General features: G+C 44.7%; 1 protein-coding gene across 1 annotated transcript in view; it reads right to left on the bottom strand.

Annotated features, from left to right (window-relative positions):
• Positions 1 to 2,131: 2,131 nt before the first annotated feature.
• Positions 2,132 to 18,421, bottom strand: part of ROPN1 (rhophilin associated tail protein 1) — a 34,683-nt gene continuing 18,393 nt past the window's right edge. Inside the window, exons 2-6 of the mRNA XM_072811614.1 lie at positions 14,833 to 14,960; positions 10,271 to 10,388; positions 8,816 to 8,977; positions 2,808 to 2,983; positions 2,132 to 2,329 (exon numbers count right to left, since the gene is read on the bottom strand). Of these exons, the coding sequence (XP_072667715.1) occupies positions 2,263 to 2,329; positions 2,808 to 2,983; positions 8,816 to 8,977; positions 10,271 to 10,388; positions 14,833 to 14,948 (639 nt within the window). The 5' untranslated portion in view covers positions 14,949 to 14,960 and the 3' untranslated portion in view covers positions 2,132 to 2,262. The remainder of the gene's footprint in view (positions 2,330 to 2,807; positions 2,984 to 8,815; positions 8,978 to 10,270; positions 10,389 to 14,832; positions 14,961 to 18,421) is intronic.

The raw sequence follows: 18,421 nt of genomic DNA, 5'->3' as shown, positions 1-18,421 counted from the left end.
TATGATTTTTATTTATTCATGAGATATACAGAGAGAGAGAGAGAGAGAGGCAGAGACATAGGCAGAGGGAGAAGCAGGATCCCTACGGGGAACCCAATGCGGGACTTGATCCCAGGACCCCGGGATCATGGCCTGAGCCAAAGGCAGATGCTCAATCACTGAGCCACCTAGGCATCCCTGATAATATTGTTAATACAGCACAGGGCAGGTTGAGGCCAAAGCTGCCTTTCACCTTCGGGATGACCTCTGAAGTAGGCTGGATGGCAGATGTGCTATTACAGGCTGTCTCTAATGAGCATCTGTGGCTTAGCTGTCTCAGTGGCATAGAGGAAGCATTGTCACAGTAAGCCAGGGCAGGAGAGGGAAATGGGAGACATCAAGTGGTGGCTTAGAAGATGAACAAGTGGCACTGCCAGTTGTGCCTAGTTTCCACCAATGGCCACAGTACGATCAGTGACTTGATATCTGGGGCCAGTATTTGCTTTGATGGCAGTTGTTTCATTAGCCTCACTCTTGGTGGATTATGCTCAGGGCTATTGAGGTTTAGTTTCTAGTTTCAGTCTCTTTTCTCAAACATACAAAGGCCCCTTCTGCTTTACGTTTATGGCCTTGTTTTAGGGCCTTTCAAGGTGGGGCTATTCCCTCTGTTCCCTTTCACTACCCACTCCCTACTCCCAGACAAGATCATATTTGAATTCTTTGATCACAGTGAAAGAGAAACCGAGAGACTGAGGCAGGTTGAAGTTACAATTACAGTGCCAGGTTTCGCCTCTAGGGCTTTCGACTTTTCCAACAGCCTAATGTGCCAGAGTGGATATAAATGATTGGCTGCTTTGGCTAAGGTGCAGATGGCAGGGGGGACCTGGTTGTTGCCCACCCACTGCTGGTGTAGCCGGATGACCAGGGCAGATAGAATGTGTTTCAGCTCTTTTTATTACTTCACTCTAGACTAAAATAAAGGATTTAATGATAACATCCCTTCACAATCTTCTCTTGCTGATTGAGACACTAATAGATGAATTTCTCCCCCATTCAGAAGGAGGGTATGTGTATAGGAAAAGGTTGCTAACATGATTCTTACACAGCTTTCAAGAAAGAAGTGCATTGCAGAGAGAAGGAAACCAGCAACCTTGGCACACCTGGCCTTAAGAATAATAATCCCACAGCCTGTTCATCTCATCTGCTTCCTGGAAGAAAGAAAAATCTTTCAATGACCTTGTCAGAGGTCTTCAGCTCACACAGGGCAAGTCCTGAGAGGGTCCCATTACATCTGTATATGGTGTCAGAAAAATCTGCTGACATCCTCACTTTAATACTTATCTCTGAAACAAGTTATGTATGGTTCCTCGTGGAGTGACTTGCCTTTAAGTGATTTGAGTTCAGGGGCACCTCGGTGGCTCAGTCATTTAGGCTCAGGTCATGATCTCAGGTCGTGATATTGAGCCCGGGTCAGGCTCCGTGCTGGGCATGGAGCCTGCTTAAGATTCTCTCCCTCTCCATCTGCCCCACCTCCCCCCACTGTGTGCACGCTCTCTCCCCTCCCCTCTCTAAAAAAAAAAAAAAAAGGAAAAAAGTGATTTGAGTTCATGTCTTGTCTTCATGTTAGACAGTGAGCTCCTTGAGAGCAAAAATTCAGATATGATTTATTTGTATATGCCCAGAAGCCAGCGTAGCTCCTACCGGGGGTTGCCAGTTTTAGCATGAAGACAAAACAAAACAAATGTTAAAAAGTTATTTGCTTATCCAAAATTCAAACTTAACTGGGTGTCCTGTATTTTATCTGGCATCTTATTCTTCACATTTAGCTAACCTTAACAAATATTAGTGAGTGAGTGCATGAGTCAATGAGTAGCACCGTACCAACAAATGGGGGACTAAACTGATAAAAATGTGGATTGACTATGGAGAAGATACTTGTCCCAGTTATGCTTAATAATCACAAAACTGTGTCTGGTTAACACATTCCCTATGAAAATCTGCCAGCCTGGCTTCAACTGGAGATACATTTTCTAACCATGCTTTGATGGCCACCTTTGCTCAGTGTCCATGTGGGAAGAATACTCATCTTCTGTGAATGTAGGTGTTTCGTTCCAACAATTTCACATCTTAATTCTGCACATTTCCGAGTTCATATGTTTGCCTAATTGTTTATTCGTGTGTGCCAGTTGTACAAGAAAATTGACATTGGATGGTGCCTGGGGTTTGGCCATTCTGAAACCCAATCATCTGTTATCTTCCTTTAAAATGGCCCAAACTGTGCTTTTACTCCAGCCGAACCCTAGGGTTTTGGGTAAAGTCATTGACCTTGATTAAACCATCAGGACCAATCCTGTTTGGGAAAAATGTATCCGAGGTTAGTTCATTGAACAATCAATCTTAAGAAAGACAGTATGTTAACCCTCCCACTCCAAATGAATTCTGTGTGGCTCCTATCCTCATTGCCCTCTTTTTGTCTGATCTCTGGGCAGCCCGGTCCTTCTTCTCCTTCTCCACTCCTCCCCTACTTGGTAAACATGAGTGTGAGTCAGTGTCACCTGAAGGGCTTGCTGAGACACCTAGGCCTGGGTCCTGCCCGAGTTTGTGACTGGACAATTTCAGGCGGCAGCCTGAGAAGTGGCCTTTCCAACTCATCACCAGGATCACTGTCCTATACTGTTCTTCCCGTCTCATTTGGGTTCTTAGTGCTTGTTCTTCACAACATTGCTCCGTCCTCCGAGCAGTGTAATACAGTAACCTCACTGTATCATGGCCTGCTAGGTTTGTTTACCCAGTGTTCTTTCCCCTCTGATGGGTAAAAGTTTACTTACACTTCCTGTTCAATGTAGTTCAGCATTCTGCTGACATGTGAGGCAGAGATCTCCCCGTCCACTTCGGCAATATATGTGTAGAGAAATTGGAAGGTGCTAAATGGGATCCGAGGAGGTCCACTGTCATGGTCAGATGATAACACTTCACAAACTATCTTGAGTGTTTTGGCAATGGTCTAAAAAGTCATAAGATAAAATGAGAAAGTCACTATTCCAAACTAAATTCCTAAGACCAGTTTAAAGATTTTATTTATTTATTTGAGAGAGAGAGAGAGAGAAAAAACAAGCAGGGGGGAGGGGCACAGGGAGAGGGAGAAGCAGACTCCCCGCTGAGCAGGGAGCCCAACTCAAGGCTTAATCCCAGGACCCAGAGATCATGACCTGAGCTGAGGGCAGATGCTTAACCAACTGAGCCACCCAGGTGCCCCCTTAAATCAGTTTAGATACAAGAAAGAAAACAAAAATATTGCTCTCATAAAATGAAGTGAGAATGATGTAATACTCTGGAAAGCTTGAACTTTTTTACATCCAAATATCATTTAATTCAATCTAAAAACTATTGATGTACTGGGTGTCTTTCTTTTTTCCTTTCTTTGTTGGAGGGATACTCTCAAGGAATTAAGTTTACAAACTGCCGAATAGTTTAAGATATTTATTACTTTGATTAGAATAACCTCACTAAGGGAGAATTTGATTTTACATTCTAAAAAATCAAAATTACTTCTTATTCTTATTGCTCTCCAATCTTACCTCTAAAGGGTTGAGGTAATTAGTCTAGCTCACATGCTTGAGCAGTACTTGGACCAATGCCACATAGAGGGAAGGAGGGAGGAGAAGGGTAAGTCCTTGGGAAGACATGAGCCCCAGATATAGGAAAAGTGACATGGAGCATTAAAGCCAGTTCTTCTAAAACATGTAGATCCATCTAATCAGAAGACCTAGTATTATAAATAACATAACATTCACCTTGTTGTTGCTGGGGAAGAATTAGTAGATGATGGGTGCCAGAAGGTTTATGGTATAGGAGCAAACACTCTTTACAATGAAACTTCAGTATTAAAAGATCATGTTCAGAATTAGGTTTTACTCACCTTGTGTCTTTAAATAAATCTACTCTTTTTTTTAAGATTTTTTATTCATTTATGTACTTAAGAGAGAGAGAGTGCGCGCACGAGCAGGGCAGGGAGGAGCAGAGGAAGAGGGAGGAGTAGGCTCCCCACTAAGCAGGCAGCCCAACATGGGGTTTGATCCCAGGACCCCGGGACCATGACCTGAGCCGAAGGCAGACATTCAACAGGCTGAGCCACCCAGGTGGCCCAATATACCTACTTTTTATATAAATTTCACAAGTGAAAGAATGTTGAGATTATGGGATAAAAGAAAGAAGTGATCTGAAAAAAGGATTGCTTAGTTCTGAATTAGCAAACATAGGTCAGCATGTATATCTTGGTAGTTTACTGAAACCAATGATGTGCAGATTATCCTTAAACACTTTTCAGGGATCAGTGAAAAATGAGTCCTGACTGTTGAACTGGGTGTGCCTGGGTGAAGGAAAAGGCAGCTGTTATGCCCCCAGAAGGCTGGCCAGCATTTGTTCCTCCTCTGCAGTTGCTGTGGCCTGTTCTATTCCCATCCTCCCTCTGAATAGAATGGATGTCTGCGTGATGCTTCTTTAACTGGTGTGTGTTACCCAGGGGTGGAAGTAGGGATTGTCAGAAGATATATGAGGATGCTGAATATATTTGACTGTCTTCCTATGGTGACAGTTTTACCTGATGACAAGTGACTTAAACATTTTTTGCATTAATTATTAATTGTAATTGATTTAATATTTAAATTTTGTTTCTTTACATTTATAAAAATTGCTATTTTATGAAATGGAATTATCATTGTATATGAATTTTAAAATGATAAACCACATTATGTCAAAGAGATTTGGGGTTTGCAGCAGGTCATTTTCGTTGACTCTCCCTTGCCCTTGGGAGTCCTCACCTGGAAACTGCTGTGAAACACTTTATGTAGGAGTGTGCCAGGCACTTCTAGGAAGGAGGGGGAGAGGCAGGCAGCCAAAGACTGGGTAAGAGGCTGTCAGTGAGATGGAGGGATGTATGTGTGACTCTAGGTCAGCATGACAGGGGGTTTGGGGTAGATTTGCAAGCATGCGTGCAATGAACTCCAGAATCTCTATTCATAGCTCATCTTCTCTGCTTCTCCTTTAAAAAAAAATCCCCTACTGCCTTTGTTTTGCTGTTCTTTCCCTTTAGGCTCATCCAGATTGGGGTGCTGTTAAGGGCTGAACTATGTTTCCCCAAAATTCATATGCTAAAGTCTTAACCTCAGTACCTCAGAATGTGACTATATTTGGACATAGGGCCATTGGAGAGGTAATTAAGTTAAAATTCAGTCATTAGAGTGGGCCCTAATCCAATAGGACTGCTGTCCTTCTAAAAAGAGGAGATTAGGACATAGAGACACCAGATAATATGCATACACAGAGAGACAGCCATGGGAAGAACCACGGAGGGGAGCCTAGGTGGCTTAGTCAGTTAGGTGTCTAACTCTTAGTTTCTGCTCAGATCATGATCTTAGGGTCTTGTGATCAAGCTGCTCATCGAGCTCAGAGCTCAGCAATGAGTCTGCTAAAGTTTCTCTCTCCCTCTCCCTCTGCCCCTCCCTGAACTCACTCATGCTCTCTCTCAAATAAATAATCTTTTTTTAAAAAAAGGAAGATAGAAAGAAAGAAAGAAAGAAAGAAAGAAAGAAAGAAAGAAAGAAAGAAAGAAAGAAAGAAAGAAAGAAAGAGAGAATGGCCATTTACAAGCCAAGAGGAATGACCTGGATCATTCAGATTTCCAGACACCTGGATCTCAGATTTCCAGCCTCTAAATCTGTGAGAAAATAGATTTCTGGTGTTTAAGCCACCCAGTCTGGGGTACTTTGTTCTGGCAGCCCTACAGCATCTTTTGTTAACCATTCAAACACAAACCTTTAAGTTCTACTGTCCTCATAAAATTTTAAAGTATTTTTTAAAAATTTTATACATGGTTGAATGGATAAAGAATTCTCTGCACTAGAGCTTTTTGGAAAACGTAAATAAATCTAAACTAAATAAGAATCTGCATTTTGTTGCACAAGATTTTTTGGTCAGCTGGGGGATCCACTTCATAAACAGAGCCCTTAAGCATCTGCTGAGACTCACAAACCCAGAGGTGAAAGTCTCAGAAAGTGAATTATTTGCCAACAAAACATGTCCTTCCTTCCGATGAACACAATATTCCTTTTCTATAATCAGTCCCAGTGGAACAGGAGGGAATATAGGCTAGTCTAGAGGAAGGAGTGCTGAGAGGGAAGAGGAATACAGGTCTGCACGCCACAGGCTTTTGTTTGTTTGTTTTTTAAATTTTTATTTATTTATGATAGTCACACAGAGAGAGAGAGAGAGAGAGGCAGAGACACAGGCAGAGGGAGAAGCAGGCTCCATGCACCAGGAGCCCGATGTGGGATTCGATCCCGGGTCTCCAGGATCGCGCCCTGGGCCAAAGGCAGGCGCTAAACCACTGTGCCACCCAGGGATCCCCGCCACAGACTTTTGAATCATGGGTGTAGACTAGGAAAGCTCAGGAAAGTACTTGCCATTAGATGAAGGGAGGGAACTGGTTTTTCTAAATGGCATCAGGATCATGGTTAGCTGGTGAATTAGCAAAGGAAGGAGAAATCCCTGGGCTTGCCTCTAAGGATGTAAGGTTTAACTAGAATGCAAAGCCTCCACCAGATGCTCATGCCCTCATACCTCCACATTGAAGTTCCCAGCAATAGTCCAACAAGAAACAGATGGGTATAATGCACCTGGTTCCTGGATTCACAGGGCGCCTGTATTTACAGACTAGCCCTTCAGGCTGACTTCACCTAGGTGTTCTGGAATGTTGGGATGATGAGGGGCACAGTCAGATACCTCAGGACCTCACTGTGATCCAAAACCAGACCTGAAGGTGTCTCAGTGGAAGTGGAGAAGGTGGAACAGAATCGTAGAATATTAGAGATGAAAGAACTTCATGGAACATCTGATCCAAACTCTTTGTTTTGGAAAGGAGATAGAAAGATACAATCCGCCTCATGGTTTCCCCTCCCCAATCTGGGAGGCAGACATGCTGAAGTAAACCTAGCAGCTGCGCTGTGAGCTAAGCAGAGGGAGGAGTGGAATTTAGTATTCCATAGTCACTTTTGGTTACTTTGAGGTATGTGGACAAGGAGAGGACTCACACATCTCTCACAAGGTGGTGAGGGTCTGGGAAGTAGAGCCCTGGAGCCAGGGAGCAGAGGAGGGCGACCTGAAAGGGTTCAGAGAGGCCCTAGAACCTGCCAGAATGATGATGAGCACGGAGGCTGGGCAGGGGGATGGTGGTGGTGCACCATGCTGTGAAACAGAAGAGACCCAGGACTTAGGCTGCAGGCAGCTAGGACCACACAGATGGTATTTATCTCCATGGATTTCAAAGGACCAAGAGTTGCGGGAAACCCTTTGCTTGGTGGCTCTGTGGTCCTGGAGTCACCGTGTCCTTATTGCACATTCCACTGCCGTCTTGAAAAGCAGAGTAGTGTGGAAAAATCTGAGAGTCTGGGCATTTACCTTAAAGCCGTTTCAGGTACTAAAATTCCTGAATTGAATTGAATCTACTTAATTCTTACTTAACCCTTTGTGGGTAGGGTACATTAGGAAAATCAGAATTAACAACTGATGGAATAAAGTATGTTCCCCCTCCCACCCCAGACATCTCTGAGCGTAGCGTGGAGTAAATTTGTGACCCTATGAAAATTTAATAACATTCGTCCATTTTTTATTTTTCCTTCTGGACTTTCTCCAATCATTGGGGCTGTTCCCACAGAAGTGTGATAGTGCTGATAGGCAAAACATCTGCCCTGGCTGTATTTTCCTCTCCTCTTTGGAGGAGAGCAATTTATTCATTATATCATGTTACTATACGGGACAACAGAGACAAGAAACTGTGAATGGCCTCTCCTCTCCTTTCTCTAAAGAAATGATTATTAAGAAAGTTGCGGGGGGAAGCCCATAGGTAAAGCTGAACTACATAATATTTCTCAACTTTTGTCAGAAACAAAAATGTCAGACATGCATCCCAAGTGTATTTAAGAAGAAAGAATAAGATGGTGTTTAGATTTGTTGACTGATTCAAACTACCTTTGTGTACCGTTTGCTTTTGGCAGAGGCAATAATTTTCTCATTAACTTTCAAATTTGCATATATTCTGGGACTTTTAAAAAACCATGTTTCTGATTCATTTTCATTTAAGCTATTAAAATGGTGTTAAGCAAGAGTGAGTCCGTATGTAAGATGATACCCAAAGCTTTTAAATATACATATATTTATGGACTGGGTGCAGTATCTTTTTCTTTAAAACAGAAACATTCCTTTTCCAATTGTAAATCAAGTCAAATTTAGAAAAGGCATGAATTTGTATGAGCATCCTACATCCATGCTGATGTCATAACTGTAAGTCTGGAAATAGCCTCATTTTTCCTTTCCTGCTCTCTCATCTCTGATTTTTGTATCCAATTATGCTTATCAAATAGTAGTTTCCTGTAAGGCTGCACCTCTTTTTTAAAGGCTTTATTGGTATATCTTCTAGGTGCCTGGAACCTGAGTGTAAGCACATCTGCAGCTGGCTCTTGGTTATCTTTAGGAATATGAGTGGAGCAGTGATGGAAATAAATCTGAGGGCAATGATTAAAATTCATAAATAATCCAGAAGCCACATTCTAGTAAACCCTCCCCAGGGTCTGATGACAGTTTTCCCCTCTCTCCTCCTCCCCCCAGCTTCTGGCTGAGGAGCAGAGGATTGACCTAATTCAGAGAGGCATGGAAGTAGACAAGACAGGTGTGCTCGTCCTCAGCTCCAGAGACTGACTGTGTGTACAGACAGAGATACTACTCTTCTAGGCCCGGATAGAGCTTTTCCCGTAAGGAACAAAAACCAGCAAAGCTCACTTACAACTCCCAGAGAACTGCAAGCAAGAGCTAAAAACTTCAGCCATTCAATCTCCTCCGTGAAGCGGCCCACGTTCATCACACTATTAAACAGATCTGTTGGGAGACTCAGCACCTTCCACATCTGGGCCAGCTCATCTGCATGGATGATCAGTCTGCCAGCAACCTGCAGACCAGGGGACAGAAGCGAGAGAGTGAGGCACAGGATGAGAGAATGCCCCTGGAGACACTGCCCAGCAAGGCCCAGCAAGGCCAGCTGCCGCCCGGCACACAGCGGGGTGGGATGCATGGGTGGGGGTGGGTGGGTCAGGGCAGGAGGACTCTTGGCAGTTCTCTTTGCAAGGGTAGAGAAATACTCAGTGTGGTGTTAAGCATGCTGAGGTACAATTCAATCACTTTAACTCTGGGTATCAAAATTATAGGGAAATAAATAATATCTTTATATTACATTTTATCTTTTTTCTGATGTTTTTATTGTCTGCTGTTTTATCCTCAGGCTGTCCCTGTAAGGCAGATGGGGCACCTGAAAATACAACCAAGGGGGAGAGGGCTTGTCTGGGACCACTACTCGGTGGTGAGAACAGAACCAGATGTTAAGTCTCTTGCTTCTACGCTCTATGGAGTTCTTTGCACTAGACTTCACATGCAACTCTCATGCTTTCCCAAGAAAGGGTCTGGATGCCTAATAGTGCTTGGTCCCATGTGTGTCAGATCTCTGCCATGTGTGTTGCATAAGGTATTTGGCGATTAAGAAAAGATAGGGAACAAATGGCCAGTTGTTAGCCAACAATGTGATAAGACTACCGATGCCCCAATGAAGCATCACCTTCCCGAGCCCTCTGATTCTAGTGAAACACTAAGCCTCTGGGAGCAAGGTTGTTGGCTGTCAATCACCCCAAACCTTTTTGTCCTGGATTTAAAGCAGAGTATAGTGGTACTAAACCATATTTCCTGGGAACTGGCCAAACTGCAGCTCTCTTGAGTCAGACTGTCCTCATCCATTCACTGGAAAGCTCCCAGAGTGACGTGGCTGTGAAGAGAGCCAGGATTTTCCCTAAAAGGCAAGCTTAGGTCTGCACCTGGGGTAACTGGGGAACTAAATTATGCCTGTCTCCAAACCATGACTGGCATCCTATTATGGTCTTGAGCAGTAAGGGGGGCGGTCATGGTAAAGGGACTATGGATCTGCACTTTTCTGGGGAGGAGGGATTAGTATTGAATTGAGCCCCTGGACACTTTGCCAGCTTCAGGGAAAGCTGGGATGACCCCTGCTAATAACTCAGCTATTTCAATATCATTCCTATTTCCCCAAGAGAAGATTTGCTTCCAAGGCATGGTTTAGTGAATTGTATGATACTGAGTGGCCAGCTGGCTGGGTGGAGATGGTGGGCTTGTGTCTGTACCCACCTGGCCTCAGCATGGCCCATCCTCCCCCTTGCTGCTGTGGTCCGGCCCTTACCCGAGAATGCAGGATCTTTAACAGCTCAGGTGTAAGCTCTGCCCAGTTAGACAAAGCCACTCGCTCAGACCGCTCTCTCACTGGAGGAATCTCTCCACGGGACATAGCCCCGAAATAACTGCAAGAAGAGAGTTAGGGGTTGGGGAGGCATCGGCTGCTCCAGGGGCCTCTGGCTGTTTTGAGAACCCCCACCCCTTTTTCTTGAGGGAAGGGGCTGGAGGACAGAACACTTGGTAGGAGCTTCTAGATGCCAGATGTTTCGTGTAGTTCACTTACCTACAGGAAAGGCCTGAGTGTGTTACTTGCCACTCAAGGTATAAAGAACACTTAAGGAGTAAAAAGGTTAGTTTGTCTCTAAGGATGAGGAGTAATTAACACAAATTTTGGTGTGGAATTCCTTGAAGAGCACTGAGTCTGGGATTTTTTTTTCCCAGTCATGCTTCTAAATGTTTTATATATACACATGTGTGTGCCCACGTATACATACACACATAGACATATAATATATAGTAGGAGATAGATAATATATATGTATCAATGTATTATACATTATATAGTATCAATATCAATGTATCAATAATTATACATTATATAGAACGCAACATGTACGTGGACGTATATAATATAATACATAAGATAACAGTAATTTGTGTCTCTCCTATCATGTCTATTATATATAATACACATGGTTATATAATTTCTAATATGTGCAGAGATATATACATATACATATATACATAGATTATATGTATTATATGCATTATATAACATATATATAATAGGAGAAAGAAAAATCATTGTTAGATTAAATCCCCCACTCTCTTTTATGGAGGAAGAATCCTGGTACCTAGAGGAACTGTTTTTCAAACATAAAATGCCTCTTTTTAGTAACATGGCTAGTGACATACTTTTTTAAAAAATATTTTATTTACTTATTCATGAGAAGCTGAGACACAGGCAGAGGGAGAAGCAGGCTCCATGCAGGGAGCCTGATGTGGGACTCAAACCCGGGTCTCCAGGATCATGCCCTGGACTAAAGGCAGGCAGGCACTAAACCCCTGAGCCACCCAGGGATCCCAGCTAGTGGTGTACTTAAAGCTGATTATCAGGTAGTGGGTACTATGTAATCGTGGTAATAAGTAATATACAATCTTGGAAAAAAGTTGGAAGAACACGAGAGTCACCTGTACAAGAAAGGGGAGGAGAGGGCGGTGCTCTCAGCGGGGGGCCAGGAAAGGTTCCAGCTGGAAGTAGTGAAGCTTGGGCTTCAAGGGAGAAGAGAGAGAAGGCTGGCAGGGCACCCAGAGAGGCTCAGGTGAGAAGCCACAGGGGGTGGGGATGATCTTACATGGAGTACGTGAGGTTAAAACCCTTCTCTATCTTTCCTCAAAAATTTTAATGAAGTCTACTGCCCACTGACGCTTAGTGACTCTGAGTACAATATGGAAAAAAAATACTGAGTCCTATTTCAGGATTAGATAAAAAAGGTATTAGGGACGCTTGAGGGGGTCAGTGGTTGAGTGTCTGCCTTCGGCCCAGGGTGTGACCCTGATGTCCTGGGATCAAGTCCCACATCAGGATCCTTGCAGGGAGTCTGCTTCTCCCTCTGCCTGTGTCTCTGCCCCCTCCTCTCTCTCTCTCTCTCTCTCTCTCATGAATAAGTAAATAAAATCTTTTTTAAAAAGATAAAAAGGTATTAGATAAAAAGGCCTGGGCGCCTGAGGCTGAGTCGGCTAGCATCCGACTCTTGGATTCAGCCTGACATCATGGCTGGTGGGATTGAGACCCATGGTGGGCTCTGTGGTCAGCAGGACTCTGCTTGGATATTGTCTCCCTCTGCCCCTTCCCTCGCACACACGTTCTCTCTCTCTCTCTCTCTCTCTCTCTCTCAAAAACAAATAAATAAATATTTTTTTTAAAGATAAAAAAGGGCTGCCTGTAGCAGGGAACCGACATAAGGAATGGGTCACTGATGCTATCTGGAAGGGTCTGTCCCCATCACAAGCCTTGTTATTACCTTATCCCCGGATCCCATGCCTCTGCCCCTCTCTGCTTTAGTTTTCATGAATAAATATTTTCATTATTTTTCTCCAGATCCAGTAGCATAAAAAGAATACAGAGGGGATTTTGTAGAAGCCCAGAGGGTATTTTGCAGAAGCCCGTACTAGGGTCAAGCTATACAATGGTGGGGACGAGCCATCGCCTGACTCTATGTCACAGAGCAATGCGGTGCTAAAACTAACAGGGACCAAAACGATACCTTCCAGGTACCCCTTGGAGGTCAGCAGTGGGGAGGGCAGAAGAAATGCTGTCTGGATACCCTTTACCATGTGCATGAGCGATTTCCACAGACAAATCAGTTTGGGGGTAAGTGTGCGTTCAGGGTGACAATAGGAGTGGGCTGTAGAAATGTGGGTGGCATAGAAGGGAGAGGCAGAAACACAGCACCTCATTTGACCGAAGAGACTTCCCAGGGAGAGGGTGACACCCAGCAATGTCTTTGGACTTTTTTAGCCAGGCTGGTGAGAGAATGTGGAAATTAGACCATAGCCATGGATTTAGTACCCTGTGGGTCATTTAGCTTCATTCACGATGAACAATTCCACGATTATTCATGTACATTAGACATTTGTGTGGTCACACACACTACAAGGCCAGTTTATGTCTTGGAGGTGATTTCTTCACTGACAGCACACACACAGGGAGATTCTTGCTCGTGATGAATCAAGCACATATTTTGTCTTGGAAAGACTTTGTGGAGTCTTCACAAAGTGCTACAGGCTTGTGAGTCACATAAAACTTTCTGATAAGTGCTTTTCATGTCTGAAGAGATGGAGGGTGCTCTGAGGTCACGCTCCCTTTTTTCATTGTAGTTAAACTACACACTGATTCTTCACGGATATCTAAAAAATTTATAGCACATGATACAAAGCGGGAGCAAGCAGGCTACAGCGGTGGAATGTTTTCTCCCATAAATGTCAGGGACAATGGCAAGAAATGTCATTTTTCTTGTTATAAAGCAGCAGCATAATAAAATGTGTGTGGGGGGGTTAAACTATGGTATAGCTTAAAACAAAGTCTGTCTGGGTAGGCCAAAAAGAAATTAGTCTTCTGATTAGACAGTGCAGGCTTAAGAGATAATATATGAAATTTAGAATGGAAAACTAAACAGTGTTCATTACTAGAAAAGCAATCCCATTATGTCCCTTTTTACGAGCGCCACTGGCTTATTTTTCCTTCCGTCTGTAAAAACTTCATCTGGACCCACGGCGGGAGCAGGATGGAGTGGCCCAGAGCCTGCCGGGCTCCCCTTGGGTCACACTGCGTGCCTTCTCAAGGTGTCCACACCTTCTAGCCACCTGCTCAGATACCTCAGGACATTCATCCTCCCCTCCCCCAGCCCACCAGCAGGCTCAACCACCTGACTCCCCCTTGCCCACGGAACCGCTGCTAAGGAGGTCACCCTGAAGCGGCCACACGCGCTGAAAATGATCCGTGTGTGTGTGTGTGTGTGTGTGTGTGTGTGTGTGTGTGGTTAGCTCCCAGCTCCAGCCTCAAGCCCCAGGCCCCCGGGTCCCCATCACATTCCCAGCTCAGACACCTTGTGTGGGCGGCTGGCTCCAGGGCAGCTCCTGAAAGCCCCGCCCCCTCCGAGTTAGAGACCCACGTCCCCCCCCCCCGCCGCTCCTGAAAGCCCCGCCCCCTCCGAGTTAGAGACCCACGTTCCTCCCGCCCCCCACGCTCAGTTTTGCAGCCTTGTGCACTGCGTGGACATCTGCACGTCGGAGCCAACTCGTTCCAGGAAACACTAAAGAAAATAACAGTTTCCCGCAAAGACAAGCCACGGGAGGTCTCTGGTTGGGGCCTGAATGAGCCCGACTCGCAGTGCGGGGCCCGTGGGGTGGGGGTGGGGGTGGGGGCTCAAAACGGCGCAAGCGCAGAGCTGCGTGCTGCTCCCTGGTGCTGAGCCCCGGCCCGCCCGGGTTTAGGGCCGCGAGGGCAGGCGGGGCAGCTGTGCGGCTCCCGCGCTCCCTTCCCCCGGGCCCCCAGGGCGTCGGGGGCAGCCGCAGGTGCACGAGCGGCCGGGCCGTGGGGCTCTAAGTCACGCTGGCCGCCGCGGGACCCTCCGCCCACTGCGCAGCTGGGTCGCTTAGGGGCGGGCGGGGGAGGGTGGGGGAGGGCGGCTCGCCCTCGGCCCGTGGGAGGCATTTCTGCGTGGATTTGAAAGCAGCAAAGCAGGGGATGGGGGGGTGACTGGGTGACGGGCACTGAGGGTGGCACCGGGCGGGGTGAGCACTGGGTGTTGGCAAATGGAACTCCAATAGAAACATATACATAAAAAAATATAAGATATGCCAAATTGGAAAAAAAATAAAGCACCAAAGCAGTCCGAGAGCCGAACATCACAAAGATTGTGCTAATCGGCCCCGACTGCCTAGGCTGCAGCCAGGACTACCTCCTCAGCGGTGGGGATCCCCCCTCCCCGCCCCACCTCCACCTCCACCTCCACCTCCACCTGCGGGGATGGGGGGTGCTGGGGCACAGGTGGGAAGGGTACGTACTCCGCAGCCCACTGGATGAGGTCCTGCGGCTGGGTGCGAATGGCGGCCTTGGTGAATTGCTTCAGCAGCTCCGGCAGCTCTGGGGGGATGCATATTTGCTTGTCTGTCTGAGGCATTGATGGGTCGACCTGTTGGCAGGGGAAAGAGAAATAAACAAATCGGGACTCTATGAATCATAAAATGACAGGAATCCTGGAGAGAGGCCACTCAGCCTCGGTTTGACCTGAGATCTGCTGGGGCCTTCACTACCCCCAAGGTGTAGGCATTCTGCTGCTACGCAGATCCAAAGTCAGAAAATGGGTTACTGATCCTCGCTTTTTGTTCTTGTAAATAACTATGCCCTTTACAGAAAAACCACACAGTACTTCATTTAACAAGCAGAGAGCAGCAAGAAGCAAAAATATCCCCTAATGATGTCACCCCAAAATATTGGATGTCTCCTTCCAGAATTTTTTCAGTGTAAATATGTTTGTATAAATACGATTAAAAGGGGATCTCTGGGTGGCTCAGTGGTTTAGTGTCTGCCTTCTGGCCAGGGGGTGATCCTGGAGACCCCGGATCGAGTCCCACATCAGGCTCCCTGCGTGGAGCCTGCTTCTCCCTCTGCCTGTGTCTCTGCCTCTCTCTCTGTCTCTCGTGAATGAATAAATAAAATCTTTTTTAAAAATACAAATAAAATAAAATCATGCACAGCAGCATATCCTGAACATCTTCCTTGTCACACACACAAAACTCTTAGAGCAGAATAAGTTGTAGCAAAATTTACTCTGTGAAACCTCTATATTATTTGAGTAGATTATTTCCAAATAAAAATAATCATTAAATGGCCATTTGGTGAATATGTCTCCTTACATCGACATGTATTTATCTGTTCTAATTGTAAAAGAGAAAACTTGTACATTTCATTCAAAAAATTCTGGGACAAATTGAAACAAAACGTAAAAATCCATAGATGGTACACAAGCAGCAGGTTAAAAGATTTTAATCTTTTTTAGCAGTCTGCTGCTAGCAGAGGAAAAGAGACAGGATAATCCAAAAAGGCCTCATCTTCAAAACACATTAGACAAATCCTAGCAAACACACCTTTCAGATCAGATTGCCTTGCTGAACTTGGAAGAAAGTGAGGGAAATCCTTAAGAGCCAAATAAAGTGAGTAAAGCAGAAACCAGACTGATAAGCAAATGAAGAAAGAAAGGGACAAATGTAGATGGTAGGAATTTGAACCTAAGACGAGGCCTTAGGCCCACTAAAGGTGGACAACTAAACTAATGACTCTCTTATTCCCACTCCCCAAATCTGAGACCCTCCAAAGCTCACACACCCTCAATGTAAACAGTAAAAATATCTACCTGGGGTCAGTGATGAGGAAACAGAAGGCTACTTGAGGACAAAGCACACAAACGACAGCCCCTCCCTCCGCCCTCCACATCCACACCCTGTGGGATATGTGTGACCTTCCTGGGCACTCCTTCCTGCCCTAAAGCTAAGGGAAAGGAAAAACAAATAGTTAACTTTTAGAGATTATAGTCTATAGGCATGAATCTCCCTCAGTTTATAAAATGTCTTAGTGATTTACAAGAAAAAAAAAAAAAGCATTCTTATCAATAACCTAACTTGCAGAAGGAAACTCCCAGCTATCTTAATGTTAATGCTTTACTAGAGGGAAAAACAACCTTAACTTGACAATGGCAAGGCCTCCAATATCCTGTAGGTCCTCTTGAGCATACAAAAATCCTTTTAAAAACCTCCCTTTTCCTTACCTCCCCCAACTCCCAAGTGTATAATCAGCCACCCCTCACAACCCCTGGGCAGCAACTCTTCCTGCCCAAGGGTCCTGTCCCCGTGCTTTAATAAAACTACCATTTTGCTCCAAAGACATCTCAAGAATTCTTTCTTGGTCCTTGACTCTGTACCTCACCCCACTAACTTCACCTATATTTCAAAACTACATAAGGCAGGAGCAAACAACACAGAAATATGTCTTCATTGTTGCTTCTTGTTGGGGCTACATAGTCTCCCATGAGTCTGTTGCCACAAACTAGGTCTAAGTTTTAGATTTATACCACTGACCTTGTTGGGAAATCCCAAGGCAAGAAACTAAAGTGGCCTCTGGTTGATGGTGATCCATTATCGTTTATTTTTATTTTTTAAAAAATTTTTTTTTTAATTTTTATTTATTTATGATAGTCACAGAGAGAGAGAGAGAGAGAGGCAGAGACACAGGCAGAGGGAGAAGCAGGCTCCATGCACCGGGAGCCCGACGTGGGACTCGATCCCGGGTCTCCAGGATCGCGCCCTGGGCCAAAGGCAGGCGCTAAACCACTGCGCCACCCAGGGATCCCCATTATCGTTTATTGAATGTTCTTTTATTTGAAGGAAGAAGAGTACAAATATATAAATTTTAGACTTTGTGAAAAGTCAAGTATGCATAGTAAAACTTCAAGAGTAATTACTGTAAAAATAATATAACCAGTAGAAAGGAGAAAAGGAGTTAAAAACAACAACACAACTTGATCAACCCACAAGGCAGCAATAAAGGAGTGGGGAAAGCATAGGAAAAGTAGATGAGCAACATGATAGAAAGGAATCCATGTATGTCAGTAATGACAATAAAAAGAAATGGTCTTAAGGGTGGCCATTAAAATACAGAAATTATAGACTAGATTTTTTAAAAATCCAACTATGGGCACATCTGAAAAGACATAAGGACACAGGAAGATTGAAGGTGGAAGGATATATGGATAAATAGGTGAATGAGATCAAAAGAAAGTTGATGTAGACATGGTAATACCACGTAAGAGACCTCAAGGCAAAATGCATTATTAGGAATAAGGAGGGTCAGCATATCCTATAAAAGCTTCAGTGCATTGAGAAGACAGCACAGTTGTGAGTATGCCTCAGACACCACCATGTGTGAATCTAGCAATGTGGATGGAACGGAAATGTACTGTTTAGGGTTACACATATATGTCATGACATTATAACAAAGACCAAGGAACAATAAACACAAATTCCAAATTTGTGTCCCCTCCGTCGGGGAGGGAGAGGACTGTCATCAGGAAGATGCAATAGGGGTAGTAATACTATTAGTGATGCTCTATATTTTAAGTTGGATGGTAGCTTTGTAGATGTTTGCTTCATTAGCTTTATGCCTATATATACATTATGCACTGTCTTTTCTGTTTTTAAAAGATGTATTTATTTATTTATTTATTTAGAGAGTAAGTGGGGAGGGAGGAAGGAGAGGGAGAAAGAGAATCTCAAGCTGACTCAGGGCTAGTTGCAGAGCCTGACACGGGGCTCAATCCCAAGACCCTGAGATCAGGACCCGAGCCTGAATCAAGAGTCAGATTGCTCAACCAACTGAGCCACCCAAGTGCCCCTATTATGCACTTTCTTTCCTATGTGTGAAATAGTTCATGATTTAAAAGTTACCACTACAAGTAGATTGTTTTTGGTAACTTTTTTTTTAAGATTTTATTTATTCATGAGAGACAGAGACAGAGAGAGAGGGGCAGAGACACAGGCAGAGAGAGAAGCAGGCTCCATGCAGGGAGCCCGACATGGGACTCGATCCCGGGTCTCCAGG

Source organism: Canis lupus, chromosome 35 (genome assembly GCF_048164855.1).
Source record: "Canis lupus baileyi chromosome 35, mCanLup2.hap1, whole genome shotgun sequence".
Classification (NCBI taxonomy): domain Eukaryota; kingdom Metazoa; phylum Chordata; class Mammalia; order Carnivora; family Canidae; genus Canis; species Canis lupus.
This window is presented reverse-complemented; position numbering and strand designations above follow the sequence as displayed.